The 23,039-nt window shown below is 42.5% G+C and overlaps 1 protein-coding gene across 1 annotated transcript in view; it reads right to left on the bottom strand.

The window, feature by feature from the left end:
* LOC143130814 (alpha-2-macroglobulin-like protein 1) overlaps window positions 1-23,039 on the bottom strand; it is a 48,738-nt gene that overhangs the window by 7,350 nt on the left and 18,349 nt on the right. Inside the window, exons 12-23 of the mRNA XM_076290037.1 lie at window positions 17,359-17,526; window positions 16,625-16,867; window positions 16,331-16,543; window positions 15,637-15,786; window positions 4,169-4,312; window positions 3,930-4,017; window positions 2,358-2,484; window positions 1,862-2,087; window positions 1,143-1,269; window positions 674-795; window positions 506-557; window positions 213-296 (exon numbers count right to left, since the gene is read on the bottom strand). Of these exons, the coding sequence (XP_076146152.1) occupies window positions 213-296; window positions 506-557; window positions 674-795; window positions 1,143-1,269; window positions 1,862-2,087; window positions 2,358-2,484; window positions 3,930-4,017; window positions 4,169-4,312; window positions 15,637-15,786; window positions 16,331-16,543; window positions 16,625-16,867; window positions 17,359-17,526 (1,744 nt within the window). The remainder of the gene's footprint in view (window positions 1-212; window positions 297-505; window positions 558-673; window positions 796-1,142; window positions 1,270-1,861; window positions 2,088-2,357; window positions 2,485-3,929; window positions 4,018-4,168; window positions 4,313-15,636; window positions 15,787-16,330; window positions 16,544-16,624; window positions 16,868-17,358; window positions 17,527-23,039) is intronic.

The raw sequence follows: 23,039 nt of genomic DNA, 5'->3' as shown, positions 1-23,039 counted from the left end.
CATGGACAAACATGGTTAGGGTTTCAGCAGTCAGTGAGCCAATGTAAGGCTCTCTTGGACAAACGTGGTTAGGGTTTCAGCAGTCAGTGAGCCAATGTAAGGCTCTCTTGGACAAACGTGGTTAGGGTTTCAGCAGTCAGTGAGCCAATGAAAGGCTCAATGTAAGGCTCTGCTGTGCATATGAAGCGTGTGTTGTATGTGAATGTTGGTACCTAGTACAGACACAGAGGCTCTGGCTGATCCCTTAACTACATCCCCTGGGAGGGTCAGCTCCACCTCCTCCGTCAGGGCGCCCCCTGTGGATACAACATGGAACTGAGTTGGGGGCCAAGCAGGCCAATGGCCAGTGGTCTAACATGGGCATGGTCTGGGCAAATTACATGGACATAACAGTGCATGCAAGAATAGCATCAGTTTCCTTTTAACACAAGAATCTATTAATACATTCCATAGAGTATGCATTAGGACAACACGTGAACTATAGATACAGAAGATTGGAGCTCACCCTTTGGACATAAGAGCCAGCTGAAACTTCTAACCCTCTCGGTTCCTTCAGCCTTACAGAAGAGAAGTTACAGATGTTAGAAGTGTGATTTTAGCTCTAGAGGTTCTTTGGAGATTTTCTTGGGACTTCAAAATGACTGATCTTGTGCAGGACTACTGGCAGGCCTACCTTGACCTTGAGGGAGCGAGTGACTGCGTCTACGCGGCCTCTCTCTGGGACGGTCACCACTTCATTGCCACACAGAGTCTGGGACGGCCCAGCGGCCGCACTCACAGTCACGCTCATCTCTCCTGCAGGCAAGTTTCCCAGGTCAGCTTCAGCAGTGTCCACTACTACAGTGTCTCTACGCTCTCAGCATTACTCACAGAGTACAGAGAGCACCAGAGTCTGATAAAGTTACCCACTTTCCTTTAACTCTCTCAGCGTTACTTACCTAATACAGAGGGCACCAGTGTCTAATAAAGTTACCCACTTTCCTTTAACTCTCTCAGCATTACTCACAGAGTACAGAGGGCACCAGTGTCTAATAAAGTTACCCACTTTCCTTTAACTCTCTCAGTGTTACTCACAGAGTACAGAGGGCACCAGTGTCTAATAAAGTTACCCACTTTCCTTTAACTCTCTCAACGTTACTCACTGAGTACAGAGGGCACCAGTGTCCATTTGAAGGTCTTTCTCCCATCTGCACACAGGCAGGAGGAGTACTGGCCATCAGAGGAGGGGGTCAGAGTGAAGTCTGATGAAGGGGTTGGAGTCACTGTGACCTACCAGAGAGGGACTCGTTTAACACACACACACACACACACACACACACACACACACACGAGATGCAACAGTACACAGTATATTACTAAACAGAGCCATATATATATATATATAAAAAGAGTTCGGACAACTCAAATCATGGGCACCATGTTTCATAGCAACGTCGGATGATTCTACAATGTAACCCTGTGGGGCGAATACGGTATGTTGAAATAAAAAGCTAGAGAGGGAATCGAGTTTCACACACACACACACACACAGCTAATTAAGTAATTCAATCAGAACACACTTTGGCTACCAGAAGGTTCAAAGTCCTTATGCTCAGAGCATGATCTGTTGCTATACCATGATGCACTTGGGCAGGTAGTTGAAAACTGTTGCAATACCATGATGCACTTGGGCAGGTAGTTGAAAACTGTTGCAATACCATGATGCACTGGGGCAGGTAGTTGAAAACTGTTGCAATACCATGATGCACTGGGGCAGGTAGTTGAAAACTGTTGTAATACTATGATGCACTTGGGCAGGTAGTTGAAAACTGTTGTAATACCATGATGCACTGGGGCAGGTAGTTGAAAACTGTTGTAATACCATGATGCACTGGGGCAGGTAGTTGAAAACTGTTGCTTTGAGCTCAAAGGTCTCTCCACGGATGATGGAGTAGGGCAAGGAGAGCTCCAGGAAGAAGGGCTGGAACACAGTGAGCTGAACTGGGGGGGCCAGACCGAAGCCCTGGGGGGACAGGCAGAACGCCTCCATCTCCCAGGTGGTGATGGTGTCAGGGACAGTGAGAGGGACTTGTGTTTCTCCAGACCCCCTGTGAAGACACACGTTAGAGCAACATTAGAGCAACGTTAGAGCAACGGTGATGGGGCTGGATATGGGGAGCAATGGTGATGGGGCTGGATATGGGGAGCAACGGTGATGGGGCTGGATATGGGGAGCAATGGTGATGGGGCTGGATATGGGGAGCAACGGTGATGGGGCTGGATATGGGGAGCAATGGTGATGGGGCTGGATATGGGGAGCAATGGTGATGGGGATCTAGTGCTGGAAACAGGATCCCTGATTCTACGTGGCCACTTACCCGACCTCTGCCAGTTCCCAGATCCACGTCTCAGGGAAGATTGTACGAATAGTCACACCAACATTTTCCGGCACTGGAGCAACTGGTGCAGCATTTGCAGCAATTCCAAAGGCCACCTCGGGATACCCTATCAAGGAGAAACGAACTCGTACAACATGTGTAGCAGATTCCTGCAGTAACTGCCCTCTCTGCTCCCTCCCCAGTCTCCCCCCCCCCCCCCACGTCAGGGCACCGGTGCTCATCACGATTAACCCCCCACGTCAGCAGCAGAGGCTTGAGGTGATAGTCTGCCTGCATCTGTGGACATGAAAGGTAGAGCGCCCATACCTACTGACCTACTGACGCTGACCAAATCCTTTACAACGACAGACAGACACACAGACAGACACAGACAGACACAGACAGACAGCATTAAGGTATTAAAATGGGGTTCACTGATTTAGAAAATGTCCCTCGATTGTTAAATGGTGAATTTGTGTTTGCGCCTGAACAATTATTGCTGACATAAAGGTAAGAATTTCGTAAGAGATCTGATCCCATTGATATTGAGGGCAGTGAATGTGCCATATCTCTCTGTGATGCTACGCTGATCTGAAGGCAGTGAATGTGCCATATCTCTGATGCTACGCTGATCTGGAAATAAGGTGCTACTACTGCCACCCACAGTGCAAGCAGCAAACTGCTCTCTGCTTTACAAATGGCTTGGAGGCCTTCGGAGAGGCTTGGGAGCCATTGTTATTGCTATGGCGATGGCATTGACACAGGACTGTGTAATGTTAATTGCTATGGCGATGGCATTGACACAGGACTGTAGTGTTAATTGCTATGGAGATGGCATTCACACAGGACTGTAGTGTTAATTGCTATGGAGATGGCATGGACACAGGACTGTGTAGTGTTAATTGCTATGGCGATGGCATTGACACAGGACTTTGTAGTATTAATTGCTATGGCGATGGCATTGACACAGGACTGTGTAGTGTTAATTGCTATGGAGATGGCATTGACACAGGACTGTGTAGTGTTAATTGCTATGGCGATGGCATTGACACAGGACTGTGTAGTGTTAATTGCTATGGCGATGGCATTGACACAGGACTGTAGTGTTAATTGCTATGGCGATGGCATTGACACAGGACTGTAGTGTTAATTGCTATGGAGATGGCATGGACACAGGACTGTGTAGTGTTAATTGCTATGGTGATGGCATTGACACAGGACTGTGTAGTGTTAATTGCTATGGAGATGGCATTGACACAGGACTGTGTAGTGTTAATTGCTATGGCGATGGCATTGACACAGGACTGTAGAGGTCCTGTCCTCTGGAGTACGTCAGAGTTTGGGACACCGTCCCTCCAGCATACGCCCTGTATGGATCAAAGGCCGCGGAAATGGAAGACATGCAGGTGGCGTTCATGCGGAGGAAAAAGAGGCCAGAGCAGCTGACGTAATCAGAGGCCTTGGTCAATGGTCAGGTCTACAAACACCAAGTAAAATGAGCCTCATTGTTAAATTAGGTTACAGTGTCTCAATTCAAGGTCTACAGTGTGTTTCATGTTGAAGTGCTTTTACCGAATCCCTTGTGGTACGTCTCTCCCCGGTACAGTAAGCAGTCTGGTGTCCGTAAAACCAGGTTAGTTGCAGCCTTCAGCCCCAACCTCTAAAACAGACACAGACGCAAAACCAGGTTAGTTGCAGCCTTCAGCCCCAACCTCTAAAACAGACACAGACGCAGATAGACTCCTACTTCACAGATATTATGGACATTAGGATATGGACTTATTCTGTGTTCAAGTGCTTATTTTTCAGACCTGGAAAACTGCAAAGGCATCAGTTGCAGAGCGTTGCGGAGGATAGTACAGAGAAGATCGCCGAGGTCTCACTTTCAGACACTCTACTGGATCTTCAACTTCATAATCAACAAACGAGTCCATCGGTGGTAACAGATCAAAAACCTAGAGGGGAAGAGGAACTCATCATCACCCCCCTCCTCTCATCAGGTATCATTACCCCCCCCCCTCCTCCTCTCTTCAGGCAGTAATGGGCAGTAACACATATGGGCATCATTACCCCCCCCTCCTCTCTTCAGGCAGTAATTGGCAGTAACACATATGGGCATCATTACCCCCCCCCCCCCTCTCTTCAGGCAGTAATGGGCAGTAACACCAGGGATTAAAGTGAAAAAAAATCGTTTGACTGAACTTTTTTCAGGCCATAAGGCATACGTTGTTCATATCTACCTATAGAGATAGCACCCCTTTTGCGGTCGCGACCTATTGGTTTTTAATGTACAAAAAGATGCAAACAGCAAAGTAAAGGGAGTATTCGCCTTATTCACACAGCGGCCATTGTTTAAACCAAAACGAGGCTACAGGGTTCACTTACTATATAATTAATGCCACCTACAGGCAGTGTTGGGCAAGTTACTTCAAAATCGTCAAAGTAATTTGTTACATTATAATATTACTGTCTCTGAATTGTAAGGCATTACACTACTATTGTATTACTTTTAAGTTACTTTTACCAAAATATCTAGAAATTGAATTCTGGAATTCTAAATGCAGTTTATTATGCTCAATGCAGCTCATTCCTTCTAATGGAGGGCGATGTGGTATAACATAATGACTGAGCTAGGCTTAAGGCTAACAACAGTAGAATGCAATAGGCGCAGTGATGGCTCATGATGCAATACAAGCTACAATCATAGCCAGAATTTTGTTAAAAGCAGACAAAAGGTCGAAGTCTGGTCAATTGTGATAGAAATGCTGTAACTTTAGGCTTAGGCCTACTCATTAAAATCAACAGAGAGCCACTACCTGTATATTGTAACCCAAAACTTGTCAAGATAGGCTACACAGTGCCGCTGCTGGCCATTGTGGTGCCCTAACTGGTGAAATACAGTATTAACCCAAGTATGTCATCATATGGTCAACTATAAAGATGTAGGCTAATCTGCCTGTTCCCAGGGATGGGTAGTATTTCTGAAACATGTAATATGTATTTGTATTTCAAATACAAAATAGTATTTTGTCATTTGTATTTTATTGGGTTGAAGGAAATGGCTCTGTATTTTGTATCAAAATACTTTATTGGTGTGTATTTTTGTATTTTAGAAATACTGCAAAATACTATATGTGAAACACACTAAAAAAGTAGATACTACACACAGGTGTAATGAATAATTGGTAATTAGGCAACAATGGTTTATTTTTATCGCAATCAGCTAATGTGAGAACAGCTGTGTTCAAAGACACTAACAGCTTTTCAGTGACGGCTATTGTTGAAGCATCAGCTCTGGTCTGAAGCACTGGTGTGAAGTCGTACGCAAGTAAAGATGAGCAAGTTTACCTGTGAAAGTTCACATAAGGACACCGACAAAAGCAACCATGTCCTATCGTCTCCATGCCAATCTTTAACAGAAAAAATGTCAGATATATCAATGAACCACAATGACATCAATAGATGGTAAGGTGTTGAGTGTGTTTGAATTCCCTTCCTTGTAGCATCCATTTCTGCATTCTACAGTGGGGACAAGTTCACCTTGTTTAATTAAATGAATTATGATTTTCTTATTCAGTTCTGCACTGGACTTGAATTACGAAATTCGGCACAGATACACAATTATGATTTTGGCCTATTGATTATAATGTGGTTAATTGAAAGCTCTGTCAGTCGTTTTGGATAAGCATCAGCTGACTAAATGTAAATGTAAATTCTTGAATTATTCTTCTTATCACACTACATGAACTTGCATACGGTATACTTTTTGGTATGACGGGCCAAATTGTATTGTTTTTTACTATATAATTTTTAGAGATGTCCGATAATATCGGCCCAGTATTAGCATAAAAATGTAATATCTGTTAATATCGTTATCGGATTTTTTTTGCCTTAAAACCGATAAACTAATGCTTGCATTACACCCAAATAGAGCTGCACAGTCCCGCCCACAGCCGATGCCGGATGTAAAAAGTCAATGCAATTTCTCCATTGATAATTGCGGTGTAAGCCATAAAAACTTAACTGCACGTGGTAGACTTAAAACCAGCTACGGTTGTACTAAGCGATTGTATATGCTCCTATAGACACCAAGAGTTCGTGGGGCACTAACCTTGTTTTGAGATAAATGCCTTTTATTCGCGATCTCTTGGATAAGTACTTCATTACCCACAATCCTGAACAATCCCACAATCCCACAGTGATGCCTCTGATTGGTGGAAAGGCCGTTATGGTCATAGTTTGAAACTTTCTCAGCGGAAAAATATTGACAAAGATGGAGGAGTTTTTTACTGCCTATGGCGAAAATCTTAATGTGATTAAAAACTTTCTTGACGAATATTGGTACTTGTATCAACAAGGATTGGGGTTTATACATCACACAAACTTAGTCAGGGCCAATACACTATCAAATAGACCACTGTAAATGTTAGTTTAAACACTCAAACTTTTCAGGTAGGCTAGCACTAGCCGACAGGCTAACCTTTAGCATTTCCGACATTGTATGTCATTACATAATGCAGCTAACATTAGCCTACATGCTGCAACACAGTATGAATATTATGTTTTAGTGAGTGTCCAAAGGGGTGAAAGCCACTTTAAATCGGGTCACATTATTGACTGTTGTGTGTCCGAGAGTCAGTTTGTGGGTTTTGTAAGGGTCAGCAGCATGAGGGACAAGACCTACAAAGTTGTGGTGAGTTAGCTAAGCAGGGAGGTTATAATGTTAATGCTGCTAGCAGTGCTAGTTAACATTAGCTAGGTAGCCTTCATACTGTATGATTCATATTAATCATTAACCTAGGAATACTTCGTGCATTTAATGAACATTTTGTGTAATAATTCACGTCAAATTAATAAACTGAATATGGTGGTCCAAGAGCAGACCATGCATCAGCCCGACTGAGCAGTGATGACAGCATAGGATGAGTCAGGTAACGTTACAAAGCACTGCCGTTAACGTTAACCGCTTTCACACACACGATATAAAATACACGATGATAAATATAAAATTCAATATCAAAACACTATTATTTACACGATTACTCCTGAAATAACTGCTATTAACTGCACATTCACTATATAAAAATCACTGTTTGGAGGAAAGGGTTCGCTGCTGTCGCCGGAAATGAACGATTTCGCGCTGGTTCGTGCTGCTTATATATTTTTCAGTGAGGCCCGGTGGTTTATGGGATGAGTAGTTCCTTCGCTCGGAAATGAAAATATGTACACAGTCTTGTACCTTTGACTTTTTTTGGATTTTCTCTTCGTTTTTTCACTCGAAATGATATGTTGTATGCTTATGAGTTATGCCGTAGCTGGTTAGCCTAAGACATGCTGTAAAACTCTTTAGATACGGATTTTTCCAAACGTCAATGGGACAAATGAATGGGAATCTTACATTCGGCACCTAACCGCGTTTTGGCTGTGGCCGGGACTGTGCAGCTCTATAGTGCCTATGCGCTCCTTAGTAGGGGGGCCTATGTGTCTAATTTGGGGGCCTGTGGGATTCACATGTTAATTTTTGGAGACTATTATATCTTTGTTCTAGGGGTTCTTAAGAGTAAAAAAAAACATGTCTCCATTTTTTTTGAAGGTTTTGAAGGACCCAAATCAAAGGTCAAATTCAGAAAAGGTCAAATATGGTGTTTTGTCCATAAACCTCACATTGCTGGTATTATAGCATAGGGTTTGGTGCCTACAAGGTGTGCAAAAGTGGGCCACATAAACAATACAACATTATAAAACATTTTTAGGCTGATGATCTCTTTAACAAGAAATTGTGCCTAAAATTCTCGAAATTGTCCGCTAAAAAAATAATACTTCCCTATCAATACAATCAATTCATGCCTATTAGTGTGCTTGAGTGTAGGCCTAGCCTGCTCTGTCAGTTCTTGCCTACACCCATTCAGAGCACAAAGTGCAGAGATCTCTGTTAAATCAAGTTTAATAGACTTAATAGACTTTTACATAGTACCAGCTGAAGTCTGTAAGGCCTTCCGTAGCTTATGTAAGTGTGATGAAAAGAAAGGGTAAAGGATCAGATAGACAAACAGACAGGTGTGTGTGTGTGTGTGTGTGTAAGAGAGAGAAAGAGAAAGTGAGACACTACCAGCATGGATGGATTATGAACTTTCAGGCCCCTGGGCCCAGATGTATTAAGGGCCACCCACTAATTGTTGCGGGGGACATTTTTAAAAATGTATTTGATGGATTTCCTATATTCTGGGGCATTTTGGGGATGGCCAATACTTTAATTCAATCAGATTCATAGCCTATATGTTGATATGATGTGTTAATATTGAGGCAATGATTCCATGCAATGGCTTGGGCCCCCTGACTCCTTGTCTCCCCTGGGCTTGGGCCCGGTAGGCCCATGCAGTAATCCATCCCTGACTACCATGGACAGTTGGCTGATGATAGCTGGCAGTGATAGAATTTAGAATACGAATAACCTGAAGCACATAGTGCCCTGTTCTTCATGGTTGGTGATATTAGTGACCTTCTAGCCTTCTACATTTGAGCAAGCACATTTTCATAGTCCATGGTGGCACAGTCTAGTTAGGTTATATTCTGAGGTGTGTCTTTCTGTTAGTCAGGTGATGGCACACATATTCTAAGACAGGGGTCCCCAACCTTTTATGTACCACGGACCGGTTTGATTCCTATTTTTTTTTTCACGGACCGGCGGGGGGGGGGGGGGGGTTTCGGGGGTTCCATGTTCCATATGTGTTGTGCATGCATTACTTGAAAAGAACTAGCTCCAGTTATGTATGAACAGTGAAGGTAACGATCTGTTGTGAAAAACGTGAACTTGAAGAAGTGAAAATTTAACAATATGAACTATGAATATTGAACAACTTGAAGCTACATCTGTAAGTGTGAACATGCATAACAAAATATGGTTACAAAAACGTGCATTACGATAATCAGTGGGAGCCCTGCAACAAGAAGCTTCCATCTGGGGGTGATGGAAGACAGTGACACCCTCAGTGTGTTTGAAATGTCCAGTCGATTGCGCAATTTGGTCTCAGTCATTGCCGAAAACCCGGCCTCGCATATACGTGGTGGGAAACGTTTTCAGCGCTTTTACGGCTATCTCGGGATATTCTGCTTTGGTTTTGATCCAAAAACCCGCCAGAGAGGTTTCCTTATACACCAATCCGCCGCGAACTTTATGGGCGCTGCCATCTTGCCTGCAGCCATTACTGCGTGCCTGCGGAGTGTGACGGTGTGACACTTGCTAATGGCTTTTCAATGAAAGCATCCTGTCAGAGAATATCAAATAGGAGATCCTGCTCATGAAAAAATGTCAGGTGAAAGGGAACATTGGGTAGATGATGTCAGGCAGTGGCCAAAACTTACCGATTAAGGTAATTTATTGACAACATAATGTATTAAGACGTGTATTAATTAATGACAACAATAAACCGAATGCTATCATTAGTAGCTGTGTTGCTAATATGTTCACAAGCTTCAGAAGTTGCAAATAACTATTAGCCACGACCACTTGTAGCAGTAAAATACATGTTCTTACAGGTATTCAGGATTATTTTATTAATCGTATGTATTTCATCCACTTTTAACGCACATCTTGGTCCTCCACTCGACAAGGAACTCTGTGTAATCCGTAAGCCTGTAAACATGGGCACTCAATGTGCAACAAAGGTTTGTGAATTTCACAAACGGTTTAATTCTAGGTCTGTATATTCCTACTGTTGTTAAAACAGCCGACCACACAACACGCTTTTCCCGGCATCACTGAACAGCATACGTACTAAATAAAAATTAAGAAAAAGAAGAAGATTTCGCATCTACAGCTAACGTCTGCTACAGCCGCCTACGGGACCAACACATTATTTTGCTACTTCCTTAGCAGCAAGGCAACGCAGTAATGGCGGCGCTGCTTTACTTCCGTGTTTCGCCGGATTTGTGTATACACACTCTTAAGACCACCGTCATTTGCAATTTCAATCAACTGCTCTTCCTCCTGCGCTGACAAGTTAGGACTATTCGGGATATTGACAAATGGGTTGCGGACCCACTCATTGGTTTGCCGTGGATCTTTGGAGGATGGGAAGTAGCCTAACGCTCAAACTCATTTGAAAGCGCAACAAGGTGATCGCGCACCAGCTGCGAGAGAAAGGGCCCTGCCTCAGTCTCTCCCAAAACCCCCACTACTGTTTGGAACATCAAATACACCCCGGTCCACTCGTCGTCCCCACAAATCAAGCTTGGCTTTAAATGCAGCGACTTTATCTGCCAGTTTAAAGACAGTCGTCATTCTCCCCTGGAGTGACAGGTTGAGGTCATTAAGCAACCCGAATATGTCACACAGGTAAGCGAGTTTTGACACCCAGTCCTCATAACTAAAATGTGCAGCTAACGGTGACTTTTTTTCTGTAAGAAATCTCTGCTCTCGCAACTCAAACACTCTGGCCAGTGACCTGCTAAAGACGCTTGTTTTTTTGTTGCTAATTCTAGCACTTTAGCTAACTTCGTGTGACACTACCGTTCGCCAAGAACTGATCAAGTGAAGTGAGCTGACCTGAGGCTGCGCAGCGCTGAAGGCAATAGGGCTACTGTATGTAAAAGTGTTGAAGGCGGGACGTAAGAAAATAGACCTTGCAAAATGCAAACATGCGTGCAATCAAACAACTGCATATAGGCATATGCCATGTAAAAACATGACATTATTGCGAATTAAATTTAGTTTAGTTTGAATGCATTTTTTTTTAAACTCATGTCCTAGGCTACGGCCCGGTTAGGAATGTCCTGCGGCCCGGTGGTTGGGGACCGCTGTTCTAAAAGAAACAGATTTTGGGCTATGTATCCAGTGGCAGATATGTGTGGACTGGTGAATGAACCATCACTAGAGACATATGCCAAATTTATTGTTTTTGTCCATGAGAGAGTATAGAGATGGGGATCACAGATCAGCCAACGATTACATTGTTACAGTGCAGTTATCTTACAAGAGAACAAAGCAGTTTGGCACAGGAACTGCTACAAATCCACCTGTAACAGTGAGCATCAGCATGCTAAGATTCGCTACTAGAAATCATGTGAAGCAGGCAGGACTCAGTGTCTTCAGAAAAGACGTGGTAGACCATCTTCTGAACCTGCAGCAACACCTGCAACTGCATCAAGTCCATCTAGAGGGACTTTGTACACTTGTTCAGCAGCAGCTGCTGCCAGCATAGATAAGGGCTTCTTCTGTCAGAAGCAGACAAAAGAGCTTCTTCATGAGGTGTCCTCTTTCAATGCAGGCAACCAACCAAGAACTATAAGTAATATTTTGAAGTCAATGACTTTTAACAGGTAGCCAGTGTAAAGATGCTAGGATGGGGAAAATATGTTGACAAGTATATATTTTTTGTGTGTGTGAGCAGCTGCATTTTGAATAAACGGTTAGCTCTTTAGACAGGTATTATTACAGCCAGCATAATAGCATTGCAATAGCATTGCAATAGTCTATCCTTGAGATGACAAAACATTAATTTCTTGGCATCTGGTAAGGAGAAGGACTTCCTTATCTTTGAAATGTTCCTTAAATGGTAAAAATAAGTTTTGCTGATCTGTTTTATGTGATTACTTAGTGCTAGGTCCTGGTCAATTATAACTCCCAGGTTTTTAACACTTGTGGATGAGGTCAGTGGAAGATCCTATGTAGCCTGTGATGTGGATATGATATCCCTCATCTTTTTGAACCTAAAACCATGACTTCTGTTTTATGAGTTCACAAGCAGGAAATTATTCGTCATCCATGTCTTTATAGCTCTTATACATGTGTCAAGTTTGGCTAACAGGGTTAATTCATCAGGTTTTATGGAGAGGTATATCATCTGCTAAACAACAGGGGCCCCAGTACTGAGTATGAGGCACTCCATATTTTACCATAATCTGGGTAGATGGTTTATTATGGACCTGTACAAATTGTTGACGGTTAGGAAGGTATGATCTAAACCAAGCGAGTGCTGAGTCTTTGATGCCTATCAAATTTTCAAGCCTAAGTAGTATGTCATGGTCTATGCTGTCAAAGGCAGCGCTGAGGTCCAGGAGGACCAGTATAGATACAAGGCTAGGTTTTTTGAGGGAGAGCTTAATAACAGATGTCTTAAACGACTGTGGTACATGCCCTGACAGAATTATTTATAATCTAGAGCAAAACATTATCCAGGAAGGGGAGACCAGTCTTAAGAAGGTGAGTACAAATAGGGTTTAGTAGACTAGTTGTAGATTTTGATGAGGACATTGTGGAGGCGAGATCTAATATGTTGTATATATGTAAATGAATTAAATGTTGTTTGAGGTCTCATCTGTGATTCAGTGATTTTGCCATCTTTCAGCAATGGTATGTGTATTTGGTGAAACTGATTGGTTATTGATCTTATCTCTAATTGTTTGACATACAATCATAATACTGACATACAATCATACTGTTGAAAATAATAAAATAACTGTTTTGTGAACTTTATTCAACATAGCCAGTGATTTAGGCAATATTTATGGTGTTAATTATAGTGAAATATACAATTTCACAAAAATAGGGTTAAAACAGGTAAAAGAAAATGGAGACATCATTTTTGTCCATGTTCAATGACCTCTAAAGACAGTCCAACCACTCTCCAAAAATTAACATTTCAATCCCACAGAAACCACATAGGCCCCCTGACTAAGCGTTTACCGGCGCACAGATGATGACCTCATCAAGCTGCGTCTTGAAGCATACAAACAAGCATGGATGGCTGCAGTAACAAACTTGCTCGCTCTGTTTCAACATTATGTCTGTGGTTTGGAATTATTTTCAAGTGTCTCCTTCGGACGTTAAACTTGCGATTTGCAATAGGCTTGTTTGAGATGGACTGAGTCTGACTTGGTCTGGTTTACTACGCGAACGTGATCTTCAGAGGCTAGCCGGGAGGAGCTAAAACAGAGGGCAGCTCATCCCGGACAGAAAGGCTACAGCCTGCCTGACGTGACTCGCGGGAGATATCGCGGAATTTTGTTGGCAATAAATACAGCAGAACTTTCATTCTTACTCATTAAAATGAGCATGATGACTGACGAAATAAATCCTTATGATGTAGTTTAAATAAACCACTGTTGTCATACAGTTAATAGGCCTGCATTGTAGCACATAAATTCAATATCAAGTGTTGTCCCTATATGTGTGTCTATCTATTTAACCAACAGCAGAAAACAACAGAATATCCAAACGTTTTCAGTAGGCTAGCCTACCATTGTTGCAGAAATCACGTATAAGAAGGTATCCCTTGTTGCATTCAAGAATGCATCCAGTGGGGCATCACAATAACATTAAGCATGTTGTGTTAATTCCACAACAGGAGATATGTGATGTTACCTAAATTAGTTTTGAGGAAAAATAACCCACATATCGACATCGGTATCGGCTGATATCGGAATCGAAAATTGAGAGTTGGACAATATCGGCATATCGGATATCGGCAAAAAAGCCAATATCGGACATCCCTAATAATTTTAATAGGCTAAATGTTTGGGATATTAAAAAGCTTTTTTGCAGTGCTTTCATACTTCCTTGAAAGAAGTATTTTGAGTATTTTCTAAATACAAAAATACAGTATTTTATTTTGATACATAATATGGTTACTGTATTTTGTAGTTTATTTTGATACATTAAAAATGAGGGTATTAGGTATTTTATTTTGAAATACATTCTGATGTATTTTTGCCCATACCTGCCTGTTCCCAGCATCAGAACACTTTGCGATGGTTAGCTTGTCGTAATTCAAGTCCAGTGCAGAACTAAATAAGAAAATCATAAGGTTATGTATCTTGAAGTTCCAGTATGTGAGAAACTTGATATGCCTTAATATCTCCAACCTCAAGTATGCAGATAATAAGGAAATATAATTAAACAAGGTGACCTTGTCCCCACTGTAGAATGCAGAAATGGATGCTACAAGGAAGGGAATTCAAACACACTTAACACCTTACCATCTATTGATGTCATTGTGGTTCATTGAGATATCTGACATTTTTTCTGTTAAAGATTGGCATGGAGACAATAGGACATGGTTGCCTTTGTCGGTGTCCTTATGTGAACTTGCACAGGTAAACTTGCTCATCTTTACTTGCGTACGACTTCACACCAGTGCTTCAGACCAGAGCTGATGCTTCAACAACGCTGATCCTTTAGCAACAACGCATCCATGATAGCTAGTGGCCTTGCCAAATAGATGCACACAAATGACGCTAATATGCGAGGTTCTGGTAGGCCTACTGGTTATGGTTTTGTGCTATAAATTAGTAATATTTTATAGCAAAGTTTTAAGTTGACTATTTTGATTGCATGGTTATTTTTTGTCAACATACACTCACAACCTACTGTCGTTAAAAGTGAGGCCTAAGCAAAATAGGCTACAAGGCTGTCTGTGCGTCACAAACACGACTGACCCCCTTACTAAACAGTTCGCGATGATGACAATATTATTATTATTTTATGTTAACATGCTCAGTCAAAACCTTCCGTCGCAAATTGTGAAAAACATTGTTGTACATGTCATAACAGACGGGATAATACATTGCATACGGTTTATATTGCGTCGCTTTACACATAATGTTAGTTGCATTGATTAAAAACTGTAACAATAATAGTATCCTACATGGGGTGGCATAGCAGGCTATCTGTTCAAGTCATAGGTGACACCCAAAATGAATGACCTCCCCTGACAAGAGTTCGCGATAGTAAGAAATTGTCTACATTGATGCACGGAAAGAACACAGCCTACGCTTCTTCTCCGAATTCGCACATAGAGCTCACAATATCATATCCAAAAAAGTTAAACGGATTGGCCACCCTCATCAGCTGTCTCGATTGTGTCACTATAATCCAACTTTTAGACCGTTATTAGTCCTCCATACGTGTTCTTTTTTTTAAGCAAACGCCCCAGGCCAATGAGACAAGCGTGTAGCTACAACATAAACAAAGCGGAACTTATGGCTGAGGTAGGCTTCTCAAGAACACTATTAGGTCTTTAAACATTTACCATCACACACATTAATTCATCGGACCTAATATTTGTAGTTGCCTTAAAAAAAGGAAAAGAAAAGGTGATGGTCCTGGGGACTATTTTTTTTTCTCATCGGATCTGCATCGATCTCAAATATGACATTTCTAAAATCAAATTGACGGAAATCCGTCGTATGACGGAGAACTTTAATCCTTGCAGTAACACATATGGGCATCAGAGGCCCGGTCCCCTCTGGGTCAGATCTATGTCGTCATGGTGCTGGTAACCTTGTCAGCGTTCAGTCGTTTCCCAGGTTCCAGGATGTAGATGCTCTGATCCACAGCGCTGAGGCCGCAGAGAGAGCCAGGCTGAGCAGACAGCTGCAGGGAGCTCTTCTCTCCAGGAACCGATTTAGGGGGGGAGAACTGCACCGACACCTGTGTACACAACAGCATATTATCAACCAATCACAGAGCAGCAGAGGAGGACAAAAACAACTTTCCACAACCTTCATCTAGCGTGCTACCATGACAACAACATGCTCTACTGTGCTACCATGACAACAACATGCTCTACTGTGCTACTATGACAACATCATGCTGTAGTGTGGTACCATTACACCATTGCACTGTAGAGTGCTACCATGACAACATCGTGCTGTAGTGTGCTACCATGACAACATCATGCTGTAGTGTGCTCCCATTACACCATTGCACTGTAGTGCGCTACCATGACAACAACATGCTCAACTGTGCTACCATGACATGCTCTACTGTGCTACTATGACAACAACATGCTCAACTGTGCTACCATGACAACATCATGCTGTAGTGTGCTCCCATTACACCATTGCACTGTAGTGTGCTCCATGACAACCATCATGCCTTAGTGCGCTACCATGACAACATGCTGTAGTGTGCTACCATGACAACATCATGCTGTAGTGTGCTACCATGACAACATCATGCTGTAGTGTGGTACCTTGGTTATGAAGCACTTCTCCGTTGAGAAGGTTTTGCTGTCAGCCAGGACCGTCTCACTGGGTAAGACACAGTAGGCCAGGACCTGCACTGAGGGGGCCATCTCAGCACTGACGGACAACTGGAAAGAAACCTCACCCTGAGTTACTGGTGGAGAACCCTTCACTGAAGCTTCAGCAAAGCCATGATGAACAATCTGTCCTCTTGATAAAACCTGCAACAAACAAGGAAAACTAATGACATAAAGTATTCAAATGACTTTAGATGTCTGGAATGGAACCTGTATTCCACATACCATATAAATGACATCCACAGAGTCTGCGTTGAAAGTCTCCCCAGTGAAGGTGTACTTAATGGTGATGGGTACGTCTTTGCCACACTGAAGAGCACCATTTATTTTGTCATCTATTATGGACAGAGAGCTGGATGACGCCGAGTCTGGAGATGCTGTTCTTAATCTGGACACAGACTTTGATTCCGAGTCATAGTATGGGGTGTTATATGGTCTGTATGTGTCGGTGTCTGTAGTTAGGCTGGCCTGGAAAGGAAGAAGCATTAGAGACGAGAAAGGAGGAATGCCTGGATCTTCCACAAAGCACCGTCACAACTACACTAGCACTAGCTTGTGTACGACCTACACATCACACGCCAACACAAAGATTCAACTACACTAGCATTAGCTTGTGTACAATATACACATGACACACTCACACAAAGATTCAACTACACTAGCACTAGCTTGTGTAGAATATACACATCATGCACTCACACGCAGAGACTCAAATATACTAGCATTAGCTTGTGTAGAATCTATACATGTTCACATAGACACTAGACGTAGCTTTTCTGCAGTGCATTCACTGATTTGACCAGAAGACTATAGTGACCAGCTTACAAAGAGCTCAAAGTCCCCTGGGAAAGGAGCTGTGTTGAGGGAGAACTGACTCTAGTGACCAGCTTACAAAGAGCTCAAAGTCCCCTGGGAAAGGAGTCGTGTTGAGGGAGAACTGACTCTAGTGAACAACTTACAAAGAGCTCAAAGTCCCCTGGGAAAGGAGCTGTGTTGAGGGAGAACTGGGCTACTCCAGCAGAGTCTGTGGTCAGGTTCAGCAGAAGCTCTGCATTCCATCTCGGACCTTTGAACAGATGGACCATCCTCCCAGCGATGCCAGTGTCATTGTAATGGGTCGCTTTGATCTGCAGAGAAAGGAAAGTAGTATTAACACTTTATTTGTCCCAGAAGGGCAATTATTTTGCAGAGGTAGCATGCAAGGTTACACACACACACACACACATAAACACACACACACACACACACGCTTCTACAAGATAAGTCAAAAAACAGAATTAAAATGAGTCGAAGCACAGAATGAAAAATAATAAATAGAAAGAGAAGTGTATGGGGCAGAGGGTTATCTCCGTGTCCTAGAGTTCAGTAACTGAACAGCAGATGGTATGAAGGAGTGTTTGTATCTGTTGGTTCGGGCTAATGGATATTTAAGACGGGAACCAGAGGGTAAGATCTCAAATTCGCTGTGCAGAGGGTGGGTATTATTTAACAGGATGGATTCAGCCTTCTTAATTGCCTGTTCCCTCATACAGAATTGACATACTTCTCTGTTGGACACCAGTGACTCTACTACACACCTTAATGACTTTAGAAATGGCATTTTTCTGTTTCACATTGAGCAGGGCATACCAACAGATGGCTGAGAAGGTAAGTATTGACTCAATGAAAGATCTATAGAAGAGAGTCATCAGGGATTTATCTACATTAAACCTGGCCAGCTTCCTAAGACAGTATAGACGCTGCTGACCTTTTTTACACAACATGTCTGTGTTATGGGTAAAAGTTAGCTTGTTGTCAATAATGGAACCCAGATATTTGTATTGCTGGACTAATCTCAATGTCCTGCCCATTGATGTTTGTGTTTGTGTGGTTTGTGTGTAAAATCAATACACATGTCCTTAGTCTTGGTCACATTTAGCTCCAGAAAGGCTTCCTGACACCAGTTCACAAAATGAACGCAGTGTGACTTTGTGCTTTCCGCTGGCTAGTCTTTGCCACTGGTTCCAGAAATGTACCTCATAGCACTGATCAGACAAGACAACTGGCTGAATCTCCTTTTTTCGATCAAATCCTGCAACACCAAGGTCAGTATCTGAATCACTTTCCCTCACACAGCACCAAGCTCATCATGTGAAAATACTTAAAGGTACAGTCCATAAGTCTAGTGAAAGGTTGTTAGATGTTAGAAGGTAAGATACCAGAGGCTGGTGGTCAAAACTCAAAAGGTATCGTCAGCAAATAAAACTAGAAAATGTAATTTCGAGGAAATTACCAGTGCATGAAAATATAAAACATACTGTAGCGTCGGCGCATAAAGACTGTGTTAGCGTTCTCCACCGAAAGGCATGCTGGGACTCGAGGGTGAACAATCGGGGGGTTTATGTCTGTATTTCTCCTTAGTTATAAGTGTAAAGTTAGCGTCTTTAGTGTGACATGTTTCCCTTTTAGTTCTCCCTCGTGTGTGATCCTTTTTGTGTGGGAGGCTGCGTCCTCCCCTGTATGTGTAGTGTGTGTGCGTGCTTGACCTGCCCTGTTTGCATTGTGTTCTGTGTCTTGGTCTTGGTCTATCTGTGTCCCGGCTCTCGTACCCAGTGAATAAACCTTTTGATTGGACAACTGTGTGGTTCGCGATCAAATCGTTACATTGGTGACAGAAGCGACTTTCGAACATGGCCTCCACTCAGCGGGAGCAGCTGGGAGCGGGAGACCTCATCACTGGGTGGAGGCCCACGCAAGAGGATGCAGAGAGAGCCCTTGTAAGGGCTACTAAAAAGCTCGGGGCCTTCTATCGCTACTGCCGACGGAGGAGAGGAGCTTTCGGTTGGAGCTGCCTGCGGCCATGGGAGAAGTTCTTGCCGGAAGGGGAGCCTGAAGAAGCGTTCGCGGAGAGGACGGCGATGGCCTGGGCGCTGACTCCACGGCGAGGAAGAGGTTCCTAGACGATGGACGGTTGGCGGAGCCGCTGAGGGCAGCGAACTCACGACGGTGGGGCAGCTTCGACGGAAGGGCTCTCTAGTGTGTGACTGTTTTGGTGTGTGCTAACTTTTGGGTGCGTGTGAGGGGCACCGTGCAGTGCTAGGCGCTAGTTCTAGTTGGCCTGTTGGCCGGCGCCTTTAAAAAAAAAAAAAAAAAAAAAAAAAAAAGTTCGTTGTGTGGAGTTTGATAGCATGGCCATCTCGGGGGGGTCAAGCCTTCGTCGCGACCACGACGGAGTGGAGCGGGCCGGGAGCAGAGCAGGACAACGGAGCGAGGCAGCAACGGTTGTCCGGCTGCAGCGGAACCGGAGCCTGTCTGTCCTGGTCGGTGAATCAACGGAGCGGAGCGACGGAGGTGCAGCGACAGTTGACCCGTGAGTTCCGGTGCTTGGTACAGTGTCGACGGTTGTAAGGCCACCTAGGGCCCCGTCTGGAGAGGAGGAGTGCCGTGGTGACACGCCGCGGAAAGGGCAGCCTGAGGGCGGCTGCTGAGAGGGAGCTGGTGACGAGCGGGTCGGCCACGTGGCTGCTAGCACGCCCGAACTGGATTGCTAGCAGCGTGGCGCCCGTTGAGTGAGCTCCTGCGGCGCGTGCACCCCACGTGAGTTGGCGGAACTGTCGCACTGGACTGAGTGGCGGGCGACGCGCGCCGACGCTAGCATGTGGCTACCTCGTGGTCGTTGCCGAGGACGGCAACGGCTTGTTGGGGGAGCTATGTAGCGTCGGCGCATAAAGACTGTGTTAGCGTTCTCCACCGAAAGGCATGCTGGGACTCGAGGGTGAACAATCGGGGGGTTTATGTCTGTATTTCTCCTTAGTTATAAGTGTAAAGTTAGCGTCTTTAGTGTGACATGTTTCCCTTTTAGTTCTCCCTCGTGTGTGATCCTTTTTGTGTGGGGGGCTGCGACCTCCCCTGTATGTGTAGTGTGTGTGTCTTCTTGACCTGCCCTGTGTGCATTGTGATCTGGGTCTGTGTCCCTGCCCTCGTTCGTGAGCCAAAAAAAGCTTGCTCTGAATAACTCTTGGCGTCCTGAAACCTTTAAACGTTACAATACTGTATATTAACATAAAATGCAAAACAAACGTTTATTTGATAACAGTTGGCAGAAGTCATAGTTGATAACAACTGACAGTTGAAATGGCTGAACAGTTAAATAGTTGAGTAGTTTAAATAGTTAAATTATTTAAAGGTGAATTATTGTAGTGAGGACATTTATTTTGAAACAGTTGTGGGCAGAGGAAATAGTTGAACAGGATCTGTAGAGCCAGATTGTATGTTTAAAGCCTGAGACAGAGTATATAGTTTAAAAGTTAAATGTAGATAGTGTAATGGATGTTGATAGACAGAAAGTTGAATAGATGTTGATAGGCAGATTGTTTAATGGATGTTGATGGGATAGTTTAATGGGTAGATGAGTGAATGGTTTGAAGAGGATGAATGGATAGAAAGTTGGATGGAATGTGCCTTATATCCTTGTAGAATAGAGATACACAGAGAGAGATGGCCTAATTGAGCAGAAAGCAGTTGATACAGGTGCAATCAGTTTAACTAGCTTTTTGATGGGACCTAGTTGAGCAGCTGGAAGTTGATACAGGTGCAAATCAAGTTAATTAGCCCATTATGATGTCATAGTCCCCATACAAAGTCTATGGGGAAAAATAAGCTTGTTTTTTATTAATATCTCAAAAAGTATAAAGTTTACAAAAGTGAAAAATACATTCCTCAAGTCTCCTTTTCAAGACCTAGGTTACAAAGTTTGAACGAAGTTTCTACGTTAAACGGTTGAAGCTGAATTAGACGCAGAAATTTGGTGGGAAGAATAACTAGAAAACGCAATTCCAGGGAATTAGTGCATGAAAATGCAAAACATATGGTGTGAAATATATTGTTAAAACAGATGATGTGCTAATTGGCAACCAACATGAAGAGGTTTAATATAGTTGGAATGACTGAACTAGGTAGATGAGGTCTAATATAGTTGCAATGACTGAACAGTTAAATAGGTGGATAGTGTAAAAGCTTAAATTATTTGCTAGGTAGATGAGGTTTAATAGTTGGAATGACTGAACTAGGTAGATGAGGTTTAATATAGCCTGGCCACCTGGCCTAGGATTCTAATTGCTTAACTGCAGTCTTAATAGAGCCATATTGTATGCTTAAAGCCTGAGACAGAGTATATAGTTTAAAAAATGTAGATAGTGTAATGGATGTTGATAGACAGAAAGTTGAATGGATGTTGATGGATAGTTTAATGGGTGGATGAGTAAATGGTTTGAAGAGGATGAATGGATAGAAAGTTGGATGAAATGTGCCTTATATCCTTGTAGAATGGAGAGACACAGAGAGAGTTGGCCTAGTTCAACAGAAAGCAGTTGATACAGGTGCAATCAGTTAAACTGATTCTTTGATGGGGCCTAGATGAGCAGCTGGAAGTTGATACAGGTGCAAATCAAGTTAATTAATCCATTGTGATGTCATCAGCCTAATGTTAAGTCTATGGGGATTTTTTAAAAGTTAATAATTAATAGTTTAAAAAGTATAAAAGTTACAAAGATGAAAAATACAAAGCCTACATGTCCTAAATAAGACCTACGTAACATAGTTTGAATGAAGTTTCTACGTTAAATGGTTGAAGCTGCATTAGCTGCGTTAGAAGAAGAATAATAAGAACTAGAAAAGCATTTCCTGAAGGAAATACAGTGCATGAAAATGCAAAAATATGATGAGTTCATATGGTTAAATTATTTGCTTGGTAGATAAGGTTTACTATAGTTGGAATGACTGAACAGTTAAATAGGTTGATAATTGAAATGGTTAAATTATTTAGGCAGATAGTTGATGATAACTAACAGTTGGAATGGCTCCAATGTTTTCAAGTAGTTATGCTAACTATGTTAACAAAGATAATAATGCTAACCAAGTTACTATGCTAACTAGCATGCTACCAATGTTAAAATGTTAACTATGCTAATCATATGACTTAGCTAACTTAGCTAATCATTTTTATTAGTTATGATAACTATGTTAATTAGCATGTTAACATGCTAACTATGCTAACCATGTGACTTAGCTAATCATTTTTAGCAGTTTTGCTAAAAATGCTAACTAGAATGTTAACATGCTAGCATGCTAACTATGCTAACCATGTGACTTAGCTAACTTAGCTAATCATTTTTAGTAGTTTTGCTAAAAATGCTAACTAGCATGCTAACATGCTAGCATGCTAACTATGCTAACCATGTGACTTAGCTAACTTAGCTAATCATTTTTAGCAGTTTTAGCAGTTTTTTAACAGTTTTGAACTACTGAACTTTTTAACTGTTCAGCCATTGTAACTGTTACTTGTCATCAACTATGACTCTTACCCACTGTAGCTAGTTAGCATGGTTAGCATAGTTAGCATGCTAGCTTGTTAGCATGCTAGTTAGCATTTTTAGCAAAACTGCTAAAATTGATTAGCTAAGTTAGCTAAGTAACATGGTTAGCATAGTTAGCATGCTAGCATGTTGCATATGCAATGGCTGAACAGTTAAAAAGTTCAGTAGTTTAAAGGGTTAAATTGTTTAACAATGAAATATTGTAGTGAGGACTTTTATTTTGAAACAGTTTTTGGCAGAGGAAGCAGTTGGACAGGATGTGTAGTCTTAATAGGGCCAGTTTGTAT

This window comes from Alosa pseudoharengus, unplaced genomic scaffold (genome assembly GCF_046254945.1).
Source record: "Alosa pseudoharengus isolate Yale_2024_CS ecotype anadromous, Long Island Sound unplaced genomic scaffold, YU_APseudo_1.1 YU_APseudo_1.1_scf_18, whole genome shotgun sequence".
Classification (NCBI taxonomy): Eukaryota; Metazoa; Chordata; class Actinopteri; order Clupeiformes; family Clupeidae; genus Alosa; species Alosa pseudoharengus.
Note: the sequence above shows the minus strand (reverse complement) of the source record. Positions and strands in the feature narration are given on the sequence as shown.